At 48.1% G+C, this 27823-nt stretch overlaps 1 protein-coding gene across 15 annotated transcripts in view; it reads right to left on the minus strand.

The window, feature by feature from the left end:
- The window catches only part of PACS2 (phosphofurin acidic cluster sorting protein 2), a 72640-nt gene that overhangs the window by 11456 nt on the left and 33361 nt on the right, over positions 1-27823 (minus strand). For 2 of the 15 annotated variants that reach the window (XM_040072363.2, XM_040072365.2), the window contains 16 exons: positions 26900-27025; positions 24720-24882; positions 23623-23696; positions 22783-22863; positions 20668-20727; positions 19285-19442; positions 17486-17576; positions 16784-16858; positions 15946-16067; positions 15319-15451; positions 14586-14690; positions 13059-13165; positions 12205-12359; positions 8851-8961; positions 6904-7012; positions 396-438 (listed from right to left, as the gene is read on the minus strand). In XM_040072363.2, coding sequence (XP_039928297.1) covers positions 396-438; positions 6904-7012; positions 8851-8961; positions 12205-12359; positions 13059-13165; positions 14586-14690; positions 15319-15451; positions 15946-16067; positions 16784-16858; positions 17486-17576; positions 19285-19442; positions 20668-20727; positions 22783-22863; positions 23623-23696; positions 24720-24882; positions 26900-27025 — 1713 coding nt within the window. Of the gene's footprint in view, positions 1-395; positions 439-5007; positions 5041-6903; positions 7013-8850; positions 8962-12204; positions 12360-13058; positions 13166-14585; positions 14691-15318; positions 15455-15945; positions 16068-16783; positions 16862-17485; positions 17577-19284; positions 19443-20667; positions 20728-22782; positions 22864-23622; positions 23697-24719; positions 24883-26899; positions 27026-27823 lie in introns of all 15 variants that reach the window. The other 13 variants (XM_040072362.2, XM_040072369.2, XM_040072361.2 and 10 more) reach the window with 11 other exon arrangements.

Here is a 27823-nt window from a genome sequence, read left to right on the forward strand (position 1 = left end):
ATAAATCATCTCCCTGCTGGGATGTACCCTCTACTTCTCAAGGAATAGTTGGGATACTAAGAGGATCAGTGACAAGCATGCAGAGAACCGACACCGGAATAGCAAATTGGGCCAAAACAATCAACCAGGGCGATGCTAGGCACAGCATCCTTACAATCAGGTTTCCAGGGACACATCGCATTCCTGTCTGAAAAATAAAAAACCCTGTAGTGTTTTGAAATCTTAGAGGTTTGCTTACATATCAGTCAGCTGCATCCAACCGTCACGCTGTCATGCTGATAACCTGCCTCAGAGCACCCAATGGCTTCTGCCCTGCTCCAGAAGCCTGTTAGGTTTAGGTTAACACCTGAGAACGTATTCCAGCTCGCTTGAGACAGCGTAACCGCAACACTCACCCCGACAAAGGGAATGAACTTCTGCGAGGACTCTTCGTCGGGGCTAAAGGCAAAGAGAAAAGAGTCGTTAGCAGCTTGCCTCCACCGCAGGCGCCATACTCACTCCATAGGTTGCATTCCAGCATGCAGCAGGGACGGACAGGATGCAAGCGCCAGTTCAACGCTCCTCTCGAGGCCCCCTGCCAGCAGCGGGAGCCCGCACGGGCGGGGAGGAGCACGCAGCCTACGGCACGTCTCTGAGGGGGGGAAAGGCTCTTCCTCCCTCCCTCACGCTCCACAGAGAAACATGCTTGGATGGCATGGCAGTCACCACAGACACGCGGCCTCCCCCTGCGAGGAGATGGATCTGTGCCACGACAACACAGAGCACTGGGTGTTACTTACTAGAACGCGAGGCGCTCTGCACGCGCGGCCTCCAGGCGTTCCCCCTTGGAGCCGTGTGCCACAGCTTGCACATCCCCAAAGCAGTGGCCCTGCCGCGGGTTACAAGCCGTGACACGCGGTTATTGGTGAAGCACGGGCAAGGACGCGCCCTCACGCCCACGCTCGCACGCGCCCTCCCTGCTGCTGGCAGGGCACAGCCCGGGGCCTGGGCACCGGGGCACGCACCCACAGCCGGGCCAGGCTGAGAAAACACCCCAGGAACGCGGCCCGGGAACGGCCACACGCGTCTGGGAAGCCCCTCCTGCTCCGGGCCCCGCCAGAAAACAGAGGGTGGAGAAAGGCCAGCAATGAAGGCCACAGCAGGAACTGGGGGGAGGCTCGGCAAAGACAAGAGGAGGAAGAGGCGAGTGAGGAGGAAGGCAGGCCAGAAGGGTCTGCAGCGCCATTGCTCCCTTCGGTGCCAACAGAGATCAGAGATGGACCCACAGGGTGAGGAGGAGACCACAGGAGCACATCCACACGTTTGGAGGAACTACAGTCCAGCAGAGGGAAGCGACTGCACAGGCAAGACACACTTCTCAGTGACTGGGCACAGGAAACAGGTAGGAAGCAGACAAAACACTGAGACTTCTCATGTTTCTCTTCCTGTGCATCCCCCAGTGCTCATAAAAAACCCATCCAGCCTCGCTTTCATCCAGAATTTAGCTGGGAATAGCATAAATACTGCAGGTCTTTCTGTGCTGTTTCCAGCATGGATCAGAAAAGCACCGAATGCACAAAGGTTGTTAACCTGTGTGATCAGCACAGGTTGGACACTTTGCTCTAAGCCCCAAGGAAAGAATGATGTAAAACTGCAGTGAACATGACTCAGCCAGAGCTCCCTCACGGTCCAAAGCAGAACATGATTTTGCAAACAGTCGCTCCGTTTGGCTCAGCTCTGCTTGCCCATCCTTGAGGCAAAGCCAGGGCCTTTGCTCCCTTCCTACCTCACATCCTCAGGCACTGCACCCTCTTTGTTCTCCTAAAGCACAGGACAAAGTGACCAAGTCCCCGCTCCCGTGTTGGAAGGCAGAAAGGTCCCATCTTTGCAAACACAACTGCAGGGCCCAGCAAACACATCTCCTGCAAACACGACACTTCCAGCTCCAGGTTTGCAAAGGGAAACGAGAAAACCACGGAGCTGTTGGGAGAGGCACAGAACAGAGGCTCAGCTCTCTTCTCTTTCCTTTAGCTCCATGGGCTTGGAGACCAGCAGAGAGCGAGTCCCACTCACCACGCGAGGGAAGCACAGCAGCCACCCAGTCATCCCTCAGCTGCTGGATGGCTTTGCTCCGAGCTCTGAATAAACAAACCATGTCCAGTTCCAGCAGAAAGCTCATTCTCCTTCCCCCTGGGAGCTCTGATTCCCAGTGCAGAGAGCTCAGCGGCAATTCTGAAATCCATCATTTGTTTCAGTCCCCATTTATCACGGCTCACAATGATGCACAGGCTGTTCCTGAAGCAATCCAGCTGGATTCCAAGCTCAGCTAGCCTAGTCCTGTCACATGTCCTCTTGGGAACTCTGGTCTTGCACATGTGTCCCTGGAAATGCAGCTCATCAAAACAGCTGCTCTCCATGAGGATGAAGGAAAAGATGAGATGACCATGCTTGTTCTGCATTTCCTCCTTCATGCTCTTCCTAATTTTTGTTCTTCAGTATCTCAAGATCCCAAAACATTAATTCAGAATCTTTCACCTTGGTAACAGTCGCTCTGATTCCTCCTCCTACAACAGCCCTGCAAGTAAAATATCTCCCATCTCTGGAAAGGCGTCTTCCCCTCATTACCCCAGCTGCACAGATTCCCAGGCTGCAGAGGGTTAACCCCACATGTCCAAGGCTTTTTTTTTTAACCCACGGGCCTTCTGAAGGCCCTGGTACCTCAGCTGTAATTTAAAGCTTGGCTTGTAATTTAAACCTGGCCCAAATTTGTGATTTTTAGCAGTTATTGATGTGTCATCTCTCTAACCAGGAGGGTCTCAGGTATCACCTTTATTCCAGTCAAGTCCTGAAGGAGGCAACAGAAAAGAAAGGACTTTGATCACTGAAGGACTAGCAGGACTCTGGGCCATTTCAGGCCAGGCACCGGCACCACCAAGTCTTCACTCATCTATGATATAAAATCTGTCCTGCCCACTGGGCAACTCCAGCCGTCTGCTGGCCAACACTCTCCTGCTTCCACCAGGGTCAAACCTAACAAGGGACAAAGCAACACCACCAGGTCCTCATGACACATCAGATGAATCTCCTCTCAGCCTTCTCAGAAACTTCCTTCGCAGCACTCTTCACATTCTGCTGGGGGGCTGAACACAGTCACCAGGACATCCATAATTTCTTGAACCTTGACTCTCCTCTGCTGCACTCCTGTTGCATTTCCAGCAGCTGCCCAAGGAGTTTCCCGCAGTAACCAGCCACGTAACACGGGCTCTGCTGAGCCAGAGGAGGGACCAGGCCCCTCTTTGCCAGCTTTATTCACGTCCAGCAACTGCTGCAGGGTGTGTTTGAGGAGAAGCACTAGGAGCAATGACCTGGACTCTGCTCAGCCACTGCCCTGCAGGGCCTCTGAGACACACAGCAGGCAGGTCCAAAGTAATCCGTGCTTCCTACTGCCCAGGAGTCCTCCAATCCAAGGGAACTGGGAGCAAGAGCTGGGAAGTGCTCTCAAAAGCACATAAGCAGGCAGGCAGTGATCCAGCCCTCACCCTGACAAGTGAACAACGCTTCCATTTCCAACAGCCAGGCCGCTCCCCAGATTCATGCGAGGGCTATCCAGAAGCCACATGGCATGAGCTGTGCTGGGCACTGAATTACAGTGGGTGACACCAGCCCAGAACTGACCAGCAATCCAGCTGCACTGGGAATGAGTGAGCTCTGAATCTCAGACCTCAAACGCCACAGGGGTTCTTTCAAGAAAACAATGCAGAGAGACATCAGTGACAGGCCCCTCCTAGTGAGAGGCTCAGCCCATCCCCATGGTCTCAGCTCCCCAGGTGTTGCCTGGATTGCACTGTTCCTTCAGAATTCAGTAACCAGGACTTCTCCCAGGGCTCACAGATAGAGTCAGTCACCCAGTGTAACTCAGAGGAGCTGCAATGGCACTTCATTTCCTTCGTGAACCTCTTTCCTCATAGCCAGCCCCCCTGCTTTCAGGTAAGGTCAGCAGATGCTCCGGAAGACCGGGACAAAGCTTTGGCACCATTGCAGTCCACCACAGGCAGTACATGCGCCAACCTTTGCCATGACAAACAGAACAAGGGCACGGGGAGAGAGCGGGGTCAGTCAGAATAGGGACAGCTGGCAAGAGCTATAAAGCAGCTTATCACATACAGCTACATCCTAGAGACTGGCTTGGCTTTCCTTGGACCACTAGGGCTTGTTTAACACAGCAAATGCCAGGATTCTGGGAGATTTCTCTTGCAATGAATTTGTAGGTAGTGCTGCTTGTTTCTGCCTGGATCACTGCCTTGAAAGCTGGCCTTGGAGAAGCCATTCACCTCTGGCCTCAAGGGGGAGGTAGTCGAAGTAACTTTGTGTGCTGAGTACAAAATAAAAAATGCCCAATAATCATATGAATCAAAGCAGGGGAACCTGCAGAGCATGGGGGTTTTGGAGGCAGCTCAGAGAGCACAGCTCCAATGCTAGCACACATCTGTCTTCTCTTTCTTAAGCTCAGAGAAGTCCCATACGTTTAGGATGCTCTGCTAGTAAGAGACTAGTCCCCAAATTTTTGATTACAGGGAGGAGGTTTGCTGGTCTTCAGTCGGACACTGCACAGCTGATCCCCACTCTGAGCCACTGAGTGCCACCAGAGCACTCCAGTTCCAACAGATGGAAACTGAAAAGCCTTCTCTCAATCCCCTACGCTGTATCGTTCTGATGGCTGAGGGAAAATGCAAGGAAAAGCCCCATCTTCTCCATGCTGTACTGCTCTAAGCTCTCTCTCAACAACCCCTTCATTCCCACTCATTCTCCATGCTGGGGATCCAAATGTGTGGTCCAAAGGCACAGCAGTCACTTTCAGCTATGCATTCTGCCAGCAGATGCCACAGTTCCAAAGCAGTGAGCAGAATTCAACCTAAAGCACAAACTGTGCATCCCAGACCCGCAGGAGCTGTTAAACAAGGCACAAATCACCAGTTCACCGGGAAAAGAGATAGGAGCTGGGAGAGGGAACCTAAAAGGAACTGATACCTTATGGTAAAATCAAAATGAAAGCTCTTTTTCCTTTTCAGGAAGCAACCAAAGAAAAAGATAAATGTGTTATTATACTTACAACAAAGTGATACATTCATTTAGATAGCGCTAATAGAGACACCATTTCTGTGCTGTTTTTAACAATACCCTCCTTAAGCTGCTGCCAGTGACAGAGACCCCCCCATTCCTAAAGGAAGGCACAGGGAGACAGCTGCCCATGCTCCACTGGAGAGCCCGTTCCTCTGACTCAACTCTCCTTTGCTCATGGGGTACTGACCTAAAGCAGAAGTTGTTTTAAGGCAGACACACAGAAATACTGAGAGATTGCAGGCTATGGCAGAGTCTGACCATGAGTTTCAGCAATCTCTCTTCCCAGTAGCCTCCTAAATTAAAACTATGAACAGCTTCAAGCATGGCATCAGAGTCCAAAGGGTGTCAAACCCAAATGGATCGGACCAGCTTGGTAAAGGGGTCCTGCACACTGCTGGGAGGGATAAGGGCAGGGGTTGCTCAAATACATTTCAGCTGTCTTCCAACTAAGTGCTGAACAGACCTTCTGGACACACTGGGAACTCAAAACCTTTGAACGTGCGTTAATGACAAAAGTGAAGATGTAACAGAACGGAGGAGGCAGTGGAAAGCAGCGCAGAACCCAGCACCTGAAGGGTGCAGAGCAAGAACCAGGCAGCCTCAGAAGGGGTTCACACTGCACTGGGGTGTCTGAGCTCCCTACTGGTAATGAAGGTAAGCCTTCACACCAAAACCAAACCGAAGGCAAGAGCTTCAAGTGCTCTGTAGCTCTCTAAATTTCATCCTTATTTTCATGTTAGCTTTACAGAAGTCCACAAATACATGAAGAGATTAGACTAGTCTCTTTTACTTGACTAGTCAGTCTGGAAATACAGGAAAAACACGTAGAATGGATGAAATTTCACTGAATCATTTCTGCACAGTAATGTGAGCGCAGACACAGGAACAGAAAAGCAAAATACAACGAGAATTTCCAAAAAGAAAGGGGAAAAGTGACGTTACCCACACTTCTAATTTCTCCCAGTTCTTAGGCAAAGGAGATACCAAAAAGGGATGTTAATGGACCAAAAATGAAAAATCAAATAGGAGTAATTAAAAATTAACAACATCCATGTCTCACAGGGAATTGCTAGTCCCTAACTGAGAAAACTCACATCAGCTGAGTTCAAATCTATTATTCTACTCTGTCTCTTGGTAACAGTGCTTCTCTACCCTTCAGTGACAGTTACTCTTCTTCCTGGACCATGGCCACAGGAGGCCCTACATACTCCTGAATCTTGTTTTCAGCCCCAATCCTCCCTCCCACAGCCTACTTATCCCTAAAGAAAAGTTGAAATGAATTCTGGTGATTGTCAGCCCTCCTCGGGAGGAGTCCTGGTAGCTTGCAACTGCCAATCAACAAGGATTTTGTCTCCCATGCTAAAAGCTCTGCTATTTACTCTCCAAAAAGAAAGGGGCTTAGTTTCCTAAACACCAATGTAAAAAAGGTCAGGTCTCATGGGTGTCACCCCAGATACTTTGTGGGAGAATGCTAAGGTCCAGTCTTGCACACCTAAGGTCACTGTGGTGAGAGATCTAGGGAACCTAAGCACATAATATCTGCCCATCCCCCATCCTGCTTAGGCTGCACTTCCCCAAATCTCTCAAACCTTCAAAATAAAATAAAAGAAAGGATCACTGCACTGAAAGTAACCCCGCTGCTGTAGATCCACTGAGTGGGACACACCACTGGGTGCAGGCTGCCGTGAGGCTCCCGAGGGCTTTGCCTTTTGGTTTTCAGACCGCTGGCACGGCACGAGAAAAAAGCACTTTGCTTTCAAGCAGCTGCTCATCCTGGGAGCCAGCAGGACGAGGGGCTCATACCTCTTCTGTTTGTAGGTCAGCATGGCTTCAGCAATGGGCAGCTGGTGAGCACAGTTTGCCCCTGCTATGTACTGCGTTATCCGGGACACGACGTCGGGTGCTTCTGAAACTGCAGGAGAACAGAGGGAAAAGCATTCAAGTGACTCCTCAGAGCACTGCCAGCACTGCCCTCCATCTGCTGATGGGGCCCAGTTAGCTGCATTTGAACTACACCTTGCTCAAGAAGCTCTGCCTACCCCAGAGCACAGTAAAGCTGAATCTCTACTCAGCATTTCTGACTGAATCTGGGGCCTTTTAGATTTGTTAAAAGCTTTTCTCTGTACCTGCCCAGAGTCAGCTTTAGACTTTTTCACACCTTGACTGCAGGTATCTGCTGAAGAAAGTGCCCAGCCATCTCTCCCAGGGGAGTTACCTGAGTTTCTAATGAACTCATGGCCTTGCTGAGTTAACCAAAAAGATTGAGGGACACACAAAGGTAGGAAGAGCACAAAGATCACATGTGTTTGTGAGATTGTGGCTCATTCAAGTCAGCACAAAGACATTTCCTAAATGCCTTCCATATTTCTTTGGTTTCAACCAAAGAGCCTCCACTGTGAGATCACAGGAACACAAGTGACCTTCCACAGGCACTTCCATACTTTAAAATGGGCATTTTAACCCAGATTCTTTGTATTTGAACAGCGAACTGGAAAGAGTTATGATCTTCTTGTGCCACCACGGAGTTTCTGTGCGGTCGCCACCACACAGACAAAAATGCAGAATGAACAAAGTTTGCACTATACAAAAATGAGGTGGAATTTTCCTCATAGCATATAACCAACTAAGGAACAGATATGGCTCTTGATGGATTTCTATAGGTAATGACGTATTCCTAATTCAGACACAAAAATCATGCCTGTATTGACATTTTCCCGCATTTTCAAGTGCAGCAAGCAAATAAAGGAAGCCAGTTCCACACACCAGTTCTTCCCTGAATTCAGGACTAAGGGAAAGTGTAGGCTGGATAGTACACCAGGAGATTTCTAATCCAGCCTCCTGCTCCAAACAGGGCTGACTTCACCTTCAGATCAGGCTGCCCCAGGCTTCGATCTGCTGGAAACAGCTCTGAACAATTACCCGTCCCTCTCCTTCTCTCAAGGCTAGAGGACCTCCAGGAGCATCCTGGGAGTCTCAGCAACTCTGCAATTCCAGCAGGGAGTACCCCATTGCAACCTCCCCACGCTCGTGGTGCTACACCAACTCCAAAGCTCTTTTCCTTCTAATGAAATTTCTGTATGGGCAATGCTGCCCAGAACAGCGTCAAATCTCAAGCCTCCATGCAGCCTTGAACGTTGCAAATCCTCCTTTCTCCTGTTCCTTTCCGTTCTTGAAGAAATTGAGGAAGAAACCGTAAGCATTCATATATTAAACAAATTAGTACTTTAACACAAAGTAAGGCTTTAATCTGGCCTAGAACAAACTCAGATCAGAACAGGAACTTGTTGGTCTGACCTAGGGCAGCTCCCACTTGTTACCACACTGGTGAAGAACAAAATTCTTCTTCAATGAGAACGTTTTCAAGTCTGCTGGCAGGATCTTTCTCACACACAACTAACAGAAGTTAATCTTTCCAGAGCTTCCAAACGTTTTAGGCTGCACAGTTCCTGAAGGAAAGCAATGTACTGAACTTAGTGGCGAGACCTCCACATCAAGAACAAAGATGAGAGCTAGGTAAGAACAGCATGACTCAGAGGCAGCTAGTTAGTGCCTCTGGGAGCCAGTAACTGTTTGCAAACCACCATGTGCAAGACTTAAAAAGGTCAGCATCTGAAATGGGAATGTGGTGGAGTGAGGAGAAAAGAGGAACAAAAACACTTCTCTGCTTCCTCTTGCATTTACTTGACCTTTGCTAAAATTACTCATTCAAGCTTTTCATCCCACACAGGCCAGACAGACACAGAGCCTTACCAGTGGTCTGTGCTTCAAGTTTGTTGAACAGATCTCTCCACGCTAGATCTTGGAAGAAGTTGTTGTATCTATAATCTACAGACCCCAGATACTTGGCCACTGGATGAGAGCCTAAGAAAGAAAGGAAAACATGACAGCTATGCTCTCCAGCACCAAACACAAGTGTGGGTTTGATCTGTAAGGAATTAAACTCCAAAATCAAAACCACACTAGGCACCTCAGGAATAAACTTCTACAATTATAACCAAGTCATTTAGTCCAGCTTATCTCTGCAAGAGCATGAAAATAAGACTTCCCGGCGCAGAACTGCTTCAACACACTGGTATCTTTCACTAGACACTTTCCCCCTAACAAATTAAATTTTAAAAGGCCAAAGAAAACAGGGCTGGGAAACTGCTGAGGAAATAAATGATTTGGAAGACACAAAGGCTCTACAGCTCTCCATGTCAGCCCCTCAGTTTTGCAAGCAGCTTTCCCTTCCTGCCCACAGGCTGCACCACAACCAGGCCACCTCTGCCAAGAGGGGCCAGACCCCTTCCTCCAAGCACCATTTGCACCCCACAGCTGTTTTACAACACTGAGAAGAGGCAATTTCCTCCAGCCAGGAAAAACAACCCAGGGAGGCTTGTTCAAGGGCTATAAGCTCAATAAATACGCTGCAATTTGAGACAGAAAACAGAGCCCCAGGATTACAGTACCCAGTGAACACTGGCCCATGCAGCAGGTCCCTGCTCACTCTAGCTGAGCCTGGTAGCTCCGCTCCTCCAAGAGCATGGGAAGACCTCCTTGTGTGTAGCTTCCAGCCCTGCATGGAGATCTGACTTCATACTTACACTGAGCAGGACAGAGAAGGTGTTCAAGTGACAAACTCTGCCCTGGGAGGTGGCAAATTTTTGGCCATCTTCATTTTAGGCCGTCTCTGTCCCCAAAACAGACAACACCCCCTAGCAACTACCTCTACAGTCCTTGAACACAGGAGAAAAGGTGTGCCAGGATCACCCCTCCCTGTCACCACCTGGCAGTCATGCTCAGCACTAGTCCAGTACATTCACAGTCAGCCATGAAGCAGCCTCAGAGTTCCTCTAATCACATTATTTTCATCCTTCCTGCACACCAAATTTGCACATCAAGCCACGCTTCCAGAGGCTGCAACAGCTCAGTCACCAGCTGGTTACTGGAAACCTGACAGATTCTTCAAGATGACCCCAGCTGTTTAACTGTACTCACCACGGTCCAGGAAAGCTCTGGTGGAAAAAAAACCCCCAAACAATAAACCCAGTGTCTCAGTGCTCCGAACCTCCAAGCCGATTTCCAGACTTCAAAGAGAGGTGAAAGCAGGAGGTCCCTCTGGGCTGCCCTCAGTGTCATTAGAGACTGGGAACCATCGTTTCTCCTGCAGTGGAGTTTTAAGCAGTGCACACAGCACAGCTCTGCACCATGTACTGGAGAAGCTTTCCCACATGCTGGGAAAAAACACACTGCACATGGAAACAAGCAACCAACAGGAAGTCTCCCAAGCTCTACCCGTGGGAGCTATATAAAATGTTAGAACACCCCAAACAGCCCAAATCACCCCCAACATTTTATTCTATTTCCCCCTTTTCAGTTGTTTATGTAGTGTTTTAGACAGCAAAAGTGTCTTACAGCCATAGAATCAGTAGCATGGAGCAGGACTGAGTCTCCCAGTTCACAGAAGCATTTCTGATTGCTAATAAACCACTGCAGGTTGACCCTTCTGTCACTGGAGTGTGTAGTGGTGGACTCAGAAGGTAAAACCATCCATGAAAAAAGTCCACCAACCCTAGTTCAAAGGTATTGCAAGCAGCAGAGAGTCTTTTCCTTTAAGACATTTATGGCATCGTCTCCATTCTGTCCTGGGTGCTTTTCTAATTGTCAGAAATGAGAGGTGGCTCCTCAATCACTTTAATGAACTGCCAGAGAGCTGGCCAGAAATAAGCACTTGATCCGATCAGGAAATACTGCAGACTTCTATGGAAAAGGTCCTGTTAGAGAAGTTTCTATATTTAAAGTAGATTTTAAAAAGAATTCACAGTTCTAAAGCATTTCATTACCAAAGTGCCTGGTTAATTTTTTTTCTTTTTTGATTACAAAAGAAAGTTTTAAGATTAAAAAACCAGTCCAAACCCACACTAACTAAATCTTGCGTTTCATTTTCAAAGAGAAAGTATTTTCAGATCATTAAAAACTGCAGGACAGAAAACTCTTCTGAGGCCAGGAGACAGTCAGCAAGTGAGTAGCGAAGTCTCAGACACGGATTCTCATTCAAAGCACATTTAACCCTGCAGAAATTAATTTCTTTTTGTTTTTACTCCCTAAAGGGCTCTCTCTTCTCTTCCTGCCAACCACTTTGGAAACTAAGTGCCTTTTTTTACAGAAGGATCCAGCTCTTTTCCTCTGCCTTTTTTATTTAACTTTTGCAAATGCCACCACTGAATGGATAGCCTAACCCCAGTGTTCATGGTGCTGGGCAGCAGCTTCTGATTCCTACAGGAACTGCCATCAGCTGCTCCCAAACCCAGAAAACTGGAAAACACCAGCAAAAAGCGCTTTTCAAGTGTTCTGCTGTCTCCATCATTTAAGTGCTCTGTCCACACAAGTCAAGCCCTGGACAGCACCAGCACTGCCCAGATGTTCCTGCCCACAGCACCAGCGACTGGCCTGCTTCCCAGGACTTGCCACCACAACATTCCTCCTGTTTCTGACTACAAGAAGACCCCTGGTGCTATTATCAGTCCCCTCTGCTTCCCTCACCACAAGCAATCCAGGCTGGGGAACTTGCCAGCTGGGCAGGCTTGCTGAGCTGCTGAAGGGGCACAGAGAGAAAGTGTTGGAAAACTGAGGGAAAAACTTAAGTAGACCAGCACGTAAAGTAAAAGTCAAAAGATGCATGTAATTTGAATAATTCAAATTCTCAGCAGTTTCAGAGCCTTCAAAAAATTTTCAACCCTCCTCTATTAACATTTTCTGAGTCAAGTCCAGGGAGGCCAGAACAGTTACTGCTTTGGGAAACGTGGTGCCCACTGAATTTAACATTTCAGCCAGGGAAAAGGGCTTCTAGAACAATATTCTGTGCACGAGAGTCTCCCTGTATGGGAAGGTAGTACTTAACCCCTTGCTTCAAACAAAAGGCTTACAAGCAGCCAGCCTTTGGCATCATGAACTTACAGGTGAAATTCACTCACACGAGAGCAGCAACACCACCAGCACTACACAGTCATGTAACGATTTGCCTCACTTAACCTATAGCCAAAGCTCCAGAAAGGCTTCCCCTGAGGGAACACAGCAGATTTCACCCATTCCCCTTCCTGTGAAGAAACATCATTCCTTATTTACCTAGAGGGATGATCAGAAATTTCATGTAGCCAAGCCAGTCGGGTGTTTTGTGAGACAGCTGCTCTACAAAGAGCCTCAACACAGCACTGAGGTAATTCTGGGCTCCTGCCACTGCAATTTTAATTGGGTTTGGAGGCTGTGAATTGCAGTTACAGCTAGACAGAAAAAGAGGAAACATATTTGTAATTGTGCCTTCAACCATGTATTTCAGAACAAGCAGCAAAAAAAACCCTATAACAGGTTAATAACAATTATAGCAGAAGAAACTTTGTTCAATACACAAGGCAATATTGCAACAATTCTCAGCAGCTTAAAACATTATTAATAAAATACAACACTCTTCAGTAATTTCTTAATTGGTCTCCCTGCTCCTTCTTTTGCACATTTTGATGTTCTAAAGGGCTGGCTCTACCATGTAGGTTAGGATGTACCTACTAACTGCTGGGTCAGAGAACACGCTCAGGTACCCACAAGCCCTCAGCAGGTAAGTAGGAGGTGCCTTCAGGAACTGAGGAATTAATCTGGGAATTGCTTGGAAGGGAGAGCAAGAACTATTCAAACTGCCCTTATTTGTTTTGCATGCTTTATTGGAGCATGCATCTGACCCATGAGGGTCACTCCAAAACACAACCTCTGATAATCACTGCTGTTGGTGACTTGCATGGCCCTAGAAGAGGCAGAACAGCAGTACCCTGCAGGGGTGGTGAGTGTTGAAGAGCCACACAATTCTGACTTCAGGAGAGCAGTCTGGAAAGGTTTCATGCAGTAGTTCAGAAATTAAATCCCTGAGTCCTGGGGTACAGGAGATGAGAGGCTTTTAGGGCTGACACAACACAAGCAAGGTGAGAACTTACTATCTCTGTATCCTGGAGACAATTGTGCTGAAAGCTGCCTGAATATCAGCAGAGGAACATGTGCAGACCACTGGCAAGGTGTGCTTTTGCAAGACATCTGAAAGGTACTGAGGAGAGAACAGAACAGATTTTAGAGTCCTTTTCTTTGGTACAGTTTGTCACAAGAAGAAAACGTGCCTCCCTCAACCTCCTGGGTATTCTCACACACACTCCTGGGCATTCTCCCTGCGTCTGATTTGAAGGTGATACGGCTATTTCACAAATGCCTCCTCCCTGCACAGCAGCCAAAGCTCTCCTTCTAGAAAAATGGCAGCATCTTCTTGACAGGCACAACACCATATCCCAAACATGGCAAAGACAACTCTAGAGCAGCACAGTTTTTACAGCCACAGAGGGCAGGGCAGCAGCAGCAGACAGCACTGGGAAAGAGCAGACACTGTCTACCTGCCTCCTTCTGGAAGTGCAGTTGCATCTCTCTGCTTTCCTTTTTAAAGAAATGCAATGTTCTGCCCACCCCTGAACACTGAAGAAAGGGAAGGGTGCTACCACACACACGTTCCTCATGAGGGACTGTTTCCCCTCCATGCAGCTGATGGGGACACCACACACCTCAGGTACACATGGACGTAATTATGGCACTCAGTAATTATCTCACACTTTCAATTTCTGCATGATTAATCTATACACAGCCCCCATGTCCTCTGACACTGCTAGCACAAGCTGCCAGAACCCCTGGAAGATGATCTACAACATCTTCTGTCCATCTCTAGAAGGCATTTCTCTGTCTTCCAAGTATAGAGAAAGTGGAACCAGTAGCTCAGGTGGTGTTTTTGCTCTCTCACACATTGAGACTCTAGTTCTTTCAGAAGCAGAAAGCCCAACCAGACAATGTTATCTCCACAAGCCTGGCACAAGCTCCCCAGGCAACAGCCACCCAGCACATGTTCATTGGTCCTCTTCCATACATATTTTATTGCTCTCTCAGAATAAGGTTCCAAAAGGAGCAAAATTTGTTCCAAACCCATAACAAACCGTTCCATGTTGTCAGCAAAAGAAATTATTGCTCGGGGTTCTTCTTAAAACAACAATCACCCAGCAAGCATGGGGTGATTCCTGCAGTCAGCAACAACAAGCACTTATACATGGCTGGAGAGCTGACCCGAAATATTTTCTCCTGTTCACCACCTTTGCTCAGAAATCTCAGCCTAAACCACCGCAAGGTCAGACCTCCTTGCTTCCTTTGTCCCAGTCGACCACAATTTAGGAAGCTTTTGAGTGCAAGGGTATAGTGTGCTGCTGACCAGAAGGAATGGCAGTGCTCGGAGGAGAAAACACCTCTGCGTAAAGGCTCAGGTGGCAAAGCTTTGTAAGATCCCAGCATCTCCTCAGATGAAATCCAGCCTGTGGGCACTGAACACTCTGCAGGCAGCAGAACCCACTTTGTTAGTGCAGAGCTCAAGGCCTGCCCACTCCTGAGAAGGAACAGCACCAGAGAACTGTGCTCCAGGTAATGTCTCCTGCCTTTACCTGGCCCTGCCAGTCAGATGTATTGACGAGGATAATGTTTTCCGGCAGCTGGTCGTCGGAAACCAGGATGTGATTTAGCTGATCGTACACTGTTTTCCTGGGGATCTGGAAATAAAGACACAGAGGAGAGAATAGTAAGAGGTATCAGCTCTACCCATCAAGCCTCCAGCTCTTGCAGTTGATGAGGCGGCTGTGTGTGCTAGCAGTCACCCCATCAGCAAAGGCACACTGGGCTGCTGGGACTGTCACTCCGCAGCTTCTACAATATTAGCCACCGTGGATTTGTTGGCCGCTACTCTTTCTGCTGTGCACTTTTACTTACATCACTTTATACCAACTAACAGCAGTCCAAGAACTTAAGATTCATAGAAGCCATGAACAATCTCCTTCAAGGAGGGAAATAAGCGTGTCCCACAGCTAGCAAAAGTGTGGCACATATGCTGTGCACAAGACAGTCCCTAGCAATCTGCCTTATTTCAAAGGAGTAATTCCTCAACACATCCCTATTCATTTCTCATTCTAACAACCTGCTCCAGTGTTTCAAGTTCATGGCTGGCTGACAAAGCTACAAGCTGGCAAACCCCAGCAGACCGGATGGAAGATAAAATTTTAGCCAAGACATAAATTCCCTCCTTCCTGAAGCTGTGGGGCCCAGTTCCTTCCCAACAGGGAGAGAGCTTGAACCAGAAGGAAAAGCAGACAGTGGAGGAGAGGCAAGCTGTGAGAGGCACACCTGTAAGTGGTGCCGGGTGTCCGGGGAGCGCTCGTTGTCCAGGCTGTTGGCTCTCTCGTTCTGCGGCCTCACCGGCTGCCTCTCCTTCAGGGATGTGCTCCTCCCGCGGCGCCCCGCCTGCTTGCCTTCAGACCTGCTGGAGACAGAGACGTGCTTACATTCCCAGGGCTGGCACATCTCTGAGTGAGACACAGCCCTCAAATCCCCATCACCCAGTCTGGCCATCTCAGTAATGGCAGCAGAAGCACTGGGGAATTCTGCACGTAGATCTGAGCTAGCTCGAGACCTGGTGATTCTGCTTCTGACAGCGCACAGCGCACAGTTCAGCACATTCCCAGGAGTCCCAGGATGACTTCCACAGCCGATGCTAACACCCACACCACCTCTCTGCTATTGCTACACCAGCAGAATAAGATCCAGCCAAACTGCAGTCACACACCCCAAAGCAGCACAGAATACCTCTGGGCATTCATTTATCAAGTGCTCCAGACCCACCATTTAAGTGCCCATACACAAGGAGGGTTTCCTTGCAGTTCAGTGCCTTAAGGCCACCCTGACCAAATCCTAGCACGTTGTCCATGGCTTCCTGAGCAGCCCTGCAGCAGGCACAGCACTGTCCCCCTGTACCTGGTGGATGGGATGATGAGGGACTCTGTCTTCGTGATCTTCCCGCTGGGTGGGAGCTTCTCCACAAACACATCTGGAGTGGGGAGTTCAGCCTCCTGGACCTCAGCTTGCTGGTTAGGCTCCTGCAAAAGCACAGGGAAGAGAGTTACAAACCCTCCCCTCTGTCTCACCTTGGGAGCTTAGCTCTGGCTGGGGCACACTGAGCTTGCCTCTTCCAGACATCCCCCTCACTGCCAAAAGGGAGAGAGCAGGAGTGGCTATCTGGGGCTACCCATTCCCAGCTCTGCCTCACAGGGGAGCTGGAGGTAGGGAAGGTGTTCAGATAATGCTGTTTGGAACAGGCACTCTCACAGCTCAAAGCCAGGGACATGCCTCCTTATGCAATGCAGAATCATTCATCTTACCCAAATGAACTAGCTAAGAGAGAAAGACATGAGAGAAATGTTACACACCCCACATTCCCAGCAGAGCAACTCGAGCTCTGGGATTTTTACCCTAGGACCAGCTTGATTTCTGTCAATTCAGCTCAAAGTAATACTTCTGGCTGATAAAACAGAATGACCTGGAGCATCCTTTACGTGCTCAGCAGAAAACTTTGGGCCAGCCTTCCTCAGGCTCTTTGAACAAAAGGTCAAATAGAGCATTTCACCTGCAAAAGGCAGAAAGACAAGAACCTCCAAACTAATGTCAGGAGGAGAACTCGGCGCTGTCCTCACTGCAGCTGATGTTACCTGTGGAAGTTGTGTTGCCTGTGCAGCTACACAGACAGACAGAATGCATCCCACAGCTGACACCCAGACTCACAGCAGGAAGGTCAACAAGTGCATTTTCTACTTACATAAGGAACAGTGTCAGAAACACTGTCGCCTGCATGTTTGATTCCAAGACTCTTTGTCTTTTCAGGCACTTCTACCTGCTTGAGAGAAGAAAAATCCTCAGGAGGTTTAGCACCAGCACAATTTCCAGCCACACTCCCTGGGTCAAGCTGTTCAGAAGAGATGCTTCTCCATTTAAACATCACACGGCTCAGCAGCACAGCCAGCAGTGCTCCCTGCTCACACCAGGACTGCACACATCAGTGTGGGATGTGGCAAAGCTGATGCACAACACACAGAAGAGGGCAATGAAGCACCCTGGGATGGGACTGACACTTTATACCCATCCAGGAGGGAATGGAAAAGCAGCTGAGCTGCCCCTGACCACTCACTGTCAGCCACCAGGAAAAGTATCCCAACAACAGCAAAGAAAAGCTTCCTCCACAGTGTGCTCGGAAGTCCCTAAAACTCCCAGGCAACATCTCTCATCCTGGCAGTCATTTCAGGCACATGGGAATCTGAAGCTATTCACACCATCAGCAAGTATTCAATGCATAACCCGAAGATGCACCCTTGAGTTAATACAATATTTGCATTAGAAAAGAAAACAAAACAAAAACCCCAAACTGGCCAAAAAAAAAAAAATCCCCAACCCCCAAAAAATCCAAATGGGTTTTCTTAGCAGAAAATTTCTGTAAATTTGTAACACTTGAAATGTGACTTACAGGACTTGGTGGCTCTCTCTGGCTCCTGATGCTGTGGATGCTACCAATTTCTGTCTGAGAGCTGGAGTGTGATAGTCCTTCAAAGTAAGGTCTGAGTAAGGAGAGCAAAACCCATTTCTTAGTACCAAAAACACTGACAGGGCAAGCCCACCACATTCACAGTGAAGCAACATGACAGTTCCCAGAAGATCTTACTGCTCCCCAATAGTTCCAGTAAACAGGCTGCTTTTGAAAGGAGAGGAAGGTGTCCAGGACAGTAAGGGAAGCCAGAAAGTCCAGGCATCCCTGAATCTAGCTTTTGACTGCAATACAGCAAGTAGAACAACTGCTTTCCCCCACACCCCAACCCTCTACTCCTGAGTAAGTGATTCTTGGGCTAATATGCATTTTATTTCCAGCTTGCATCTGGATTTGGCTGCCAGCCCTAGGCTCCAATTACACACTTGCTCAGTAAGATAAGGTACCACACACAATCAGATTGTGCTTCCACTCAAAAGGCAGCTCATCACATCAGGCTACAAGACTCAATTACAATGTAAGAAACTGATTTTTTGTTGTTATGGGAAAAACCTGCCTCAAAGCCATCAACATTTATCACATCCTCTTCAAGATATGAACACAAGAACTGGACGTGGAAACTACAGAGTGTCTCCCCAGGACCACACACATTAAGTTCCCATTCCAGAGTTACTCCAGCAGTCACATATCCCAGAACAGTTTGCATCCTCAGGGAACAGGATATGAACTCTCAGCGTGCAAAGTGAAACATTTGGCTTGTTTCAAAGCAGCTGCTTACCACAACTCATCTATTTTCAAATCCCTTCAAGGTAGGGCCTACCAACTGGTTGGTATCTTGGGTTGAGCACCAAACACCTTTACATGTCAGCAGCCCCATTATTTCCAGTGCTGCCCCAGTCTATCCTTGACATCTTCTGGCCCACTGATAGGGAACACATAGGGATCAGAATCTATTCTTAGCCCAATGAGGTTATTCAACATTAATGAGGATACAATGACTCCTGGTAATTAGCAGATTTAGCAGATGCTGTACTGACCAGCTGCAGTGGTCAGTGCCACAGCTCTTTGTTTCAGGGCCATCACTCACTGAGGGCCTGAGCACGCAACCACACACCAGTCCAGAAGCACGAGTGCAGCTCAGCCTCATGTTTTCAGTCTTCATTGAGCAGAGAGGTGACACAGCTCTGTTAGCTCAGGGCTCTGCATCTGCTCTGAGCCAGCAACCCCCAGGTCAGCTCTGCAGTGCTGGAACTGACCCACGAGAGTTCTTTAAGACCAGACTTGAGCATATCCATGTGTGCTGTAGTCAATGCCTTTGGGCCCTGAGGAATTCATTTGTTTCCTGCAGCTCTGCTTCCTTAATCCCTCCAAAGACTCTCTTTCCACACAGGGTGTTATTATGCAAGAAAGGTCTTTCCAGAAAGATGGTGTGCCTTGTTCATCCCTGCCTCTACTTCTGCCTTAGCACACATTTCCTTCCTGTTTCTACCACCTCTTCAAAAACACTGTGTACAGTTCAATTCTCTGCCTGCCTGCCAGCAACTCCTTCCCTGTGCTCAGGTGCAGGGCAGCAGAACATCTGCAAAGGGAACAAGGAAGAACTAAGCCTGAAGGGAAGTTAGACCCCACACACACTATCTCTAGATCACACGCTGTCGTTCCCATTCTAACACCAGCATGTCAAAAAGGTAAAAAAAGAGCATGGAAGGGTGGGAATAAAACCAGCATTTGACACTGTATATGGTCTCTCCCTGGCCCAGCACAAGCTGCCCCACACTTACTTTAACTTTGGCTTTGGAGTGCTCAAGACACTGTCATCATCCTCCATTTCCGGCCCGCTGTCACTGGGATTCTCTATATCCAGCGTGTCATACAGAAGGTCCAAATCCTCCTCCACCTCTGGAACGTGCTCAGCTGGGTCCTGCTCTGAATCCAGAACCTACACAGGACAAAAACAAGTATCAGCAGCTCTGCCAGGAGCCAGACCGATCCCACATCACCTGTGCTCCCCCCAGAACTGCAGTAAAACCAGTGCTGGGAGAAAGGTTCTATTCCTGGTGCTAGGGTACTATATCCAAGGATGATTACATATACGAGAAATGCTTGTCTTGGATCAAGCTTGTCAATGCCTGGTTAAGCAGGAGTTACATACACAAAAGCGTGCCATTTAACCATTGGTTATGTCCATTATTCAACCCTATTCTATAAACAAAGCTTCAAAACAGCTCCAAAGGAATCTCAGATTTCCTAGAGCCAGTACAAAATTCCAGTATTCCCAACAGTGTAGCCTGTCTTGGGTTTTACTGAAAAAGCTGCCCTGACACCTCCTGATTTGATACCCAAAAATGTCCACAGGAGGCGCCTGAAACCTGGACGAGGCATGGAGAACAAGTACCTCACACTGAACTTGCTTTTCATAAACCCCGGGGCAAGCAGGGGCTGTGCCCAGTCCAGAGCTTGCTTTTTGAGTGGCAGCTCCAGAAAAGCAGCAGCTCGGCTGCCCGAGCTCTGGGCTGCGGGTGCTGACTCTGCTGAGCACCTTGGGAAGAGCAGCAAAGGGAACAGGACTGCTTGGGAGAGTAAGGGAGCACGAGGAGTTACTCACTCTTTCCCACAAGCCACAGAATCAGCACGCAGCCACACAGCCAAAGGGGATGCTCACTGGTTTTGTATTAGATACTTAATGTTACACAGGTTTCCTGGGCTTTGGGTCTGTTTCATCCTTTTCAGCTCTGACCAAGCAGCTGACTCTTGTGGATTGAGCTCCCCATCCAAGTTTTTCGTGCCTTGCCTGGCTGTTCTAGCAAGATGATCAAACAGGCTGGGCTTTAACTTCACAAGCAATACACACCATTTGGACTATTTGCCTTTGAACGGGTCAAAGATAATTTCAAAGCGCTCTGCAAAACTAATGGGTACGCACACGGCTGCCAAAATCCGCTTTTGATAAAACTCCATCTAGAAAATGTTTGCTGACATTTAGAAGTTGGCCCTCAAGCCTCCCTGCAAGGCCAGGGTGTAAGGAAAGGTCACATCCACTGTGGACTTGAAAACAAGAAGAAGGGAACAAGAGGAAACGGGGGAGTGTTCCTGAAGACTAAAGCAAGATGCACCAAGCAGAGGGAGCACACAAGGCAGGAAGGTTTACAGAAGGAATTACTCACCTCATCAGACACTTTAAACCTCTTCAGCAATGCCACAACCTTCTGTTTGAAGTTTTGCTGCTGCAAGTTAAAGACACTGTTAGGTAAGTAAAGCATTAAGTGTTTTCTCCCAGCCTGCAGGAAGCCAGGCACATATGACACTGGTGCTACTCTGCTGTTCAAAGTCAAACAACACCTGGCACCACAGACCACCTCTCTGCTGTTGTTGCACTAAAATCAGCTTTTCCACACCTATGATAATTTCATTACCACCAACTGGTAGGTCCCACTGCAATGAGCACTACAAATCTGAAAGATGGCACTCCACTTTTGGTTTGACACACCATGGGTTACAATTTCTATCTGCCAGATCACCTCCCTGCGCCGTTTTGATATATTCCTGGAAAACACCTGACAGTCAACTTTTCTGATTCTTAACAAGGGTGAGCCAACATAGACAACTACCCACTGACCTCATGATCAAATGTGATTTTTACCACCAAAGAATGGGGGTTCTTTTGTGAGAATTTGCATGGCGGGTTCATTTATTTCACTAGCAGCACTGGTGAAAAGCTGTGGCACTTATCCTCAGCACTTGCCCCATCACACAAATATTTCTGCAGCCATACTCCCACATCCTGGACACAGCAGGAACCAAGGCCAGAACTGAAGGCTTGCCAGGAGCTGCCCAGCCCTTCTCTGCCTGTCACTGACAAACCTCAGGTGCACATTCTCAAGAAGACAAGAAGGGCACGGGTCTAAGTGCTGGTACAGAGCATTTGAGGTGGCATCCTTGCATCAGGAGGAAAGGGAGAAGGAAATGGCTAGCACCAGGCCACTCTGAGGTGAAGAAAGTCGCTCATTTTGCTGACCCTCCTGAGCTCTTGCAAGTCCAACTGCCTCCTCCCAACTCTGGCCTCAGACACTTCACGCAGACCCCAAACTGCACCCTTTATCTCTGAACTCCTGCCCTGCAGCTACCTCCTAGACAGCTGAAGCTTAGGTGAAATAAAACCACCACACTCTCCCAAGACAGCCCTGTTTCTGTCCCCAGTGCATCCCTGGGACTGAGATGCTCTCACAAGAAAGAAAGCTCTCCTCTGGCTCAGGGTGTCACACCAAACCACCCACGACAACACCTGGGACCAGCTCAGCAGCCCATGGAGGGGGGACACTCAGCATGCAGCAGCTAAGGTGACACAGCAAGAGCTGCTTGCTGGCCTAGATGGTTTCACAGAGAGGAAATCTCCTTTGGAGCTGGGCTGATGCTAACTTAACTGGCATCACCAAACCCAGTTTTGCACCAGCTGGAGATTCAGCACCAGTTCAGAGCTCAGGGACAGAAAGGCACCCCTTCTGTGAGTTCCTTGCCTAATAGGCAAATGGTGAATTTTGTCCTGACTGGTCACTGATGCTCCAAAACCATACAGACACCAGGGATTTGAACCAGCACACTTCTGGTCTCATAGGAGGGATCTTTACAGTGACATATTCAGGTCAAAACAGGGTTTATTTCAGACCCTATCAAAACATGGCTTTCAGACACAGCTGTAGACCATGGTGTGGTGAAGCACAAGTCCCTGCTCCACACAAGTGCAGCTTTGCAGGCACACTCATGCTTGTGTGGGAGGGTGGACAGCCACATCTTTCTAAAGCATGCATCTTTCTAAAGCTTATATATATATAATATTCAGCTACTTCTTTTGCCTCTGTACCACGTGCACCACCTGAAGTTCATCCACCAAGCTCCAACCCCTGACTAAGCCACTCAATTTTGAGAACTTCCCGCTGGCCTCTCCCACGCAGAGCACAAATAGGAGAGCTTTCCCTCACTTAGAGCTACTTTTAGGACTTACATGAGCATGAATCCTGCACTGGCTTCTTCATGGGGGTGGAATTTCATACACTTGCATGACTTTTGGAGCTCCTTAACCTTGCAGCCAAAGGACAACAGAGACATGCACACACCTGGGACGGTCCCACTGCCTGAAGTGGCTGCTTGATCTAGCTCTTCACATGCTGTGACCGTGCCCCCAAGCTCCGTGCTGGGCCAGCGTGTCTCATCTCCCACAAGCCACATGCACTGCCCATCCTGGCCAAACCCCGTCAGTGTTAGTAAAACTGATTTCCACCGACCCTGGTTATGGACGTCGTTCTTACTATCGATCTCCGCTGCTTCTTGGGCTTCCCCATCTCGTACTCATCATCATCCAAATCCTGAACGGAAAGAGGATTCCCGAGTTACCTTTGTGATTCTGCGACACAATGAGCGTTTTAAGTGCTAAAAACGTTTCTCCTATGAAGATGAACCTGCTGCTCTGTCTTCCAGGCATCCAGCATTTGCCTTCATTGCAGTTAGGATGGCAGAGGGAAAAGGAAGTGAGACAGGTCTGCAGGGACAGGAACAACGGCTTGGAGAGGCAAGACAGCCCTAGTTCTACGTTCGAGGAACAAGCACAGTCACAGCCCCACATTTTGGTGGGTCCCTCCCTCAGTACCCTCTGACAGGTGAAAGACAGGTGATGCCAGAGTCCGAAGGCAAGTAAGACCCAAACTCAAAAGCATCTCACATCTAGTCAGGGGATTCTCTCTCTATTGTGCAAAAGGTATTTAAGGCTAAAGGCTGCCTCGGACCCCCATGGCTCTTTAATTACAGCTGGGGATCCAGCCGGGCTCTTTGAATCCAAGGAGCACTAGAGAAGCAATCAAATGATGCCCTGAGCATGAAGCAGAGAAGCACAAGGATGCCAATGTTTTTTCACGGAGCTCAAGTCCAAACACGTGAACAGATAAATCACAGCATGACAGAAGAAGCGGGTTACTGTGCAGGCCTTCTCCACTGCAGCTGAACAGTTGGTAACAGTCTCGCACTGGCGTGGTTCAGATACAGAAATAGGCTTTTAGTTTCAAGCAGGAGCTGGGAGTGCACATGCTCCACTGAGCCCTCACTGGGAGAAGCCATGCCCTGAACAGTACCTGGCCCTGCACGGCATCATCACTGGCCTCCTGCTCAGAAGAGAAGCTCTCGTACTCTTCCTCGGAATAGTTGTCTGAAAGGGAAGGAAAGAGGGGAGAGATCCTGTGAAACTGCTTCAAGGTGAGGGCATGGTCTCATCTCAGGAGCAGAAAAGGCCAGCTAAGTCACAAATCAAGAAAAGAGGCACACAAGTAGAAGATAAACTAGCAGGCATCTATCTGTGCCAGAACCAGTGAGATGGGAACTGTCTGGAGGAAAGGAATGAGGAGAAACACACCCAGTAAGAAGGAAGGACCAGGACACAGATAAGGCTCCTCCTCCTTTTACCCTGGAAAGAACCAACCACCTGGTAGACAGCAGCAAGCAAAGAGGTTCCTCCACAAGGGAAATTACTTTTCCCCCTAACGTGGGCAGAACTGACTTAAAGGGGCAAGTAAAACACAACAGAGTCTAAAACCTTCACGGAACTGACCCTTCAGGTGAGCTGCCCAGCCCCAGACACCTACATGCACTACCTTCAGCAGGTCACTCTTGCAGCAAAGGGCTGCTACCACATAAAAACATCACCACAAGTCTGAATCCAGTGACTTCCCCATACAGCATCATGGATTTACACTCATTAAGCCAGGCAACCACCCCCAGCGAAACACACTGCAAGTCTGCAGGTCTCATCTAAAGTTAATGAAATTAAATGTAAAATACTCGAAGGAAAAAGAAGATGGAAGAGTAGCTTAAATGTGAATCTCCTGAACACGACACTGATAGCCAGGTGAGAAGCTACAGGCACCCAAAACACCCACCAGTAATGCTGGGGGAGCACTGGTGAGGACACAGCCAACCCTTGGATGGCCCAGGTGTGGTGTGGCATGCAGGAGAAGCTCTGACAATTCAATCCCCCACTCCTGTCACACTCCCTGCTGCTTATCCAGCAACACTTTGCAAAAGTGGGTTTTCTTTGCACTGATCACTTTCAGACACAGCAACTTGTGCAAGCCAGTCCTCATTTGTCCCAGGAAGCATCCAAACCTAGGTGGGGTTTAACTCCAGCTAGGTTCAGGAGGACACTGGTACTCAGAGAATGTGGTTGGACTCTCACCTGTAGACTTGATTTTCTGGCTGGCCTGCATAGTGCTGTCTTCATGGTCGATTGGCTGACTTGACAAGGAGAAGATCCAGATTTCTGCCACCTTCAATGGAGCCTCTTTGATGTTGCTGAAAAGGCTCAGAACCTGACCACCTTCTGTAGGGTGCTGCATCACCTGAGACAGAAATCGAGCAGTACAAATCTGCATTTAAATGCATTTAAACTTGTATCATTTGCATACTACAAGAGTTATTTATGCTAATGGAGTTACTCTACACTTCCAAGACCTTCTAACCACGGGAGCCACTTCAGCCAATACACAAGGCTGGTTGAGATTTTATCTGACTGCTAATGAAAGTGACGGAAGGAAACAAAAAACATTCTGAGCTTAACAGCTGATTAGCTCATCCTTGAAGCAGAGTACTTGTCTACCTCATCACTGTGTATTTGCTTCCCCAGCACAGTACCGATTTGAATTATCAAGTTACCCACCTTCTGAACATCTAATTAAGGAACTTAATTTTGTCTTAGAACCCAACAAAAGAGCCGGTAAAAGCAAAAATTCTTGGCGAGATACAGATGTAGAGTGCTTCCTAAAGCAAAATATCCTTGCTCTAGAGAGCTGACAGATGAATCTCAGAGGAACTGGCCACCACCCTGGGACAATGAAGCAGAATGTCATGAAAAACAAGCCAGTGGCGCAGGCAGAGGGGCATCTCGGTGCATGTTTCTCCTTCCTTTGCCACTCATAGCTCAGAGGTTTCTCCCCAGAATCTCGTGTTCTCCTCTTGCCCCACCAGAGTGAGCGAGCACATCCCCTCACCTGCACATCAGCTCTCCAACACACACCAGGCTGCTCTGTCAGCTCCTCACAGGGACCTTCGCAGACCCCAGCTGATGAGGAACATATGTCCCCCTGCCCTGAAACTGCTCACTCTCAACTCCAATTCACTGCTTTGTTTCAACAGCTAAGAGAAGTTTTTACATGTTTTTTAAGAAATGAGTCAGTGGAGTTTAGGGGTCATCATCCTATAAACTCCAAAGGGGAGGGGGGTGGCTTGTAAAATCAGTTTTCCTGAAGACTTCAATTTCATAAATATTCCAGATGAGCTGGAGAGCAACTATTTCCTAACATGGTGAACCTTTGAACATTTTTGACCTTCTAACCCCAGTCAGCTGACATTACAAACATTACAGACATAAGAAAAACCACATGTAGCAGCAGCAAATGCCCAACACTTAGAAGTTCACCGATGACTCTAATTAATGGGCCCACATGCTTTCTGCCTCACAGCATTATTTATTTTCTAGCTGTCCAACAAATCAAACAGTACGGGAAAAACGTTAGCTGCAACACCACACATTTGGCCAGCTCAAATAAGGAGCTCACCACTCACTGCAGGACTGAGGGAAGCTGCACTCACACAAGAGAAGCAGCCTTTAGAGTGAATTCTTTCATATGGCAATAACTCACCGCAGCACAACACTAGCTTATTTTGGATAGAAGTCATTTGTTGACAGAATACAGTCTGATGAAAAAATATCGGTGTTGAACTGAACTTGCTACTGCTAAGCCCATTTCTAAACACTCAGACACTGAAACAGCAGAGATTAAACAGGGCAGGAAATAACAAAGCATGGAGCTATGCCATTCAGAAAGCTTTTGTGAATAATTTATCCATACTTGACTCCAGCATTAATTTTACCATTTACTTCTCATGAATAGAGCTCCACCTAAATTACCAACAGCCATGAAATAACAATGGCCAAGGGTTTTTCAAGCAAAATGAGAGAAATTACTTAATCTTGGACTCTCATACTGTGGCACTGAGAAGCACAGCAAATCTTGCTTTAATTTTACCACTTCTTAGGGTTGGAAGGCTTGCCCAAATGACTCTGTCTCGTTCTGCACTTTTGATCTGGCCCCCCTGACTCTAATAAAGCCACTAAAACAATAACAAAACCCTCAAAAGGTCATAAGCTATCCTTGTGAAAGCTTTAACTATTAAGATATGAGGCAGAAAACACTCAATATTATTACACAGTAATAAAATCTGGTTAAAATATTGCCCTCTGAATATTGATTACAGCTATTAAGACAGCTATTTGAAATCCTACCAGCTACTTCTCAATGAGGAAAGTGACAACAGTGGGTCTGGAGAGAAGGACAGACCATGTGAAGAGCAGCTCACCTCAGCCATGTTGATGCATCCCACAGCCAGGGTCTTGTAACCTAAAATGGTTCGGTTCTTGTACCGCTTTCGCCGCTGCAGCATGATCTGAAGCTTGTTGCCTTCTCTCTTCAAGAAGTGAGGGTACTGAGGTGGGAAAACACAGGGGAAAAGTTCATTTTTTTTCCTTGGCAGTTTCTCACAAGCTTCATGGAAAAGCTCCATCCCTAAGGAACAACCCCAGGGCTTTCCTAAGTGCCCACAACCCACTCACACTCTGAGCAGTTCTTCATTATCCCACAGAAGAGCTCAGCTCTGCCCAAACAGCTCAGGCAGGCGCCCCAAAAACACAATCCAGGCACACAGAGCGGCTGCTCAGTTTGGGAAGGGCCGGTCCCAGGGAGATGAGCAGCCTCCAGGAGATATTCCCCAACAGCTAAACAGAGGATGCCCAGAACTGGAGCCCGAGGGCTTGGGCTGCCCTGCACAGTGGGCAGTGGCAGGGACAGCCACAGAGCCCCACACTCTTGGCAGGACACTGCCTTCCCCCCAGCACAAGGACACTTCTCAACTGCTCGTATTTGAAGTAATTAAGTCAAGGAAAAAAAAAACCTGTCCTACTGCCAGGTTATGTTGCAAAGACATAAATCCTCCCAAGACATACTCCATACAAGAAAATACATTTGTTTATACACCTCCTCCAGAAAGTCCTCAGGAAGAGAAAGCTGTGAAGCTAAGCAGAGACTATTAGAGAATGAGCAAGGCTAACCATAACCATGAGGAGAAGCTGTGCAAAGGAAGAAAAGTCTTCAAGGAAAGATAAAGCAGCCACTTTGGTGGTCATTAAAGAATGACCACTTCTCATCCCAAGAAGACAGGAGACTGGGACTCATGCTCCAAATAGACAACATAAATAGTACTAAAGAACCAGCAGACAGGAGAGCC

This window comes from Hirundo rustica, chromosome 9 (assembly GCF_015227805.2).
Source record: "Hirundo rustica isolate bHirRus1 chromosome 9, bHirRus1.pri.v3, whole genome shotgun sequence".
In the NCBI taxonomy this organism is placed as follows: domain Eukaryota; kingdom Metazoa; phylum Chordata; class Aves; order Passeriformes; family Hirundinidae; genus Hirundo; species Hirundo rustica.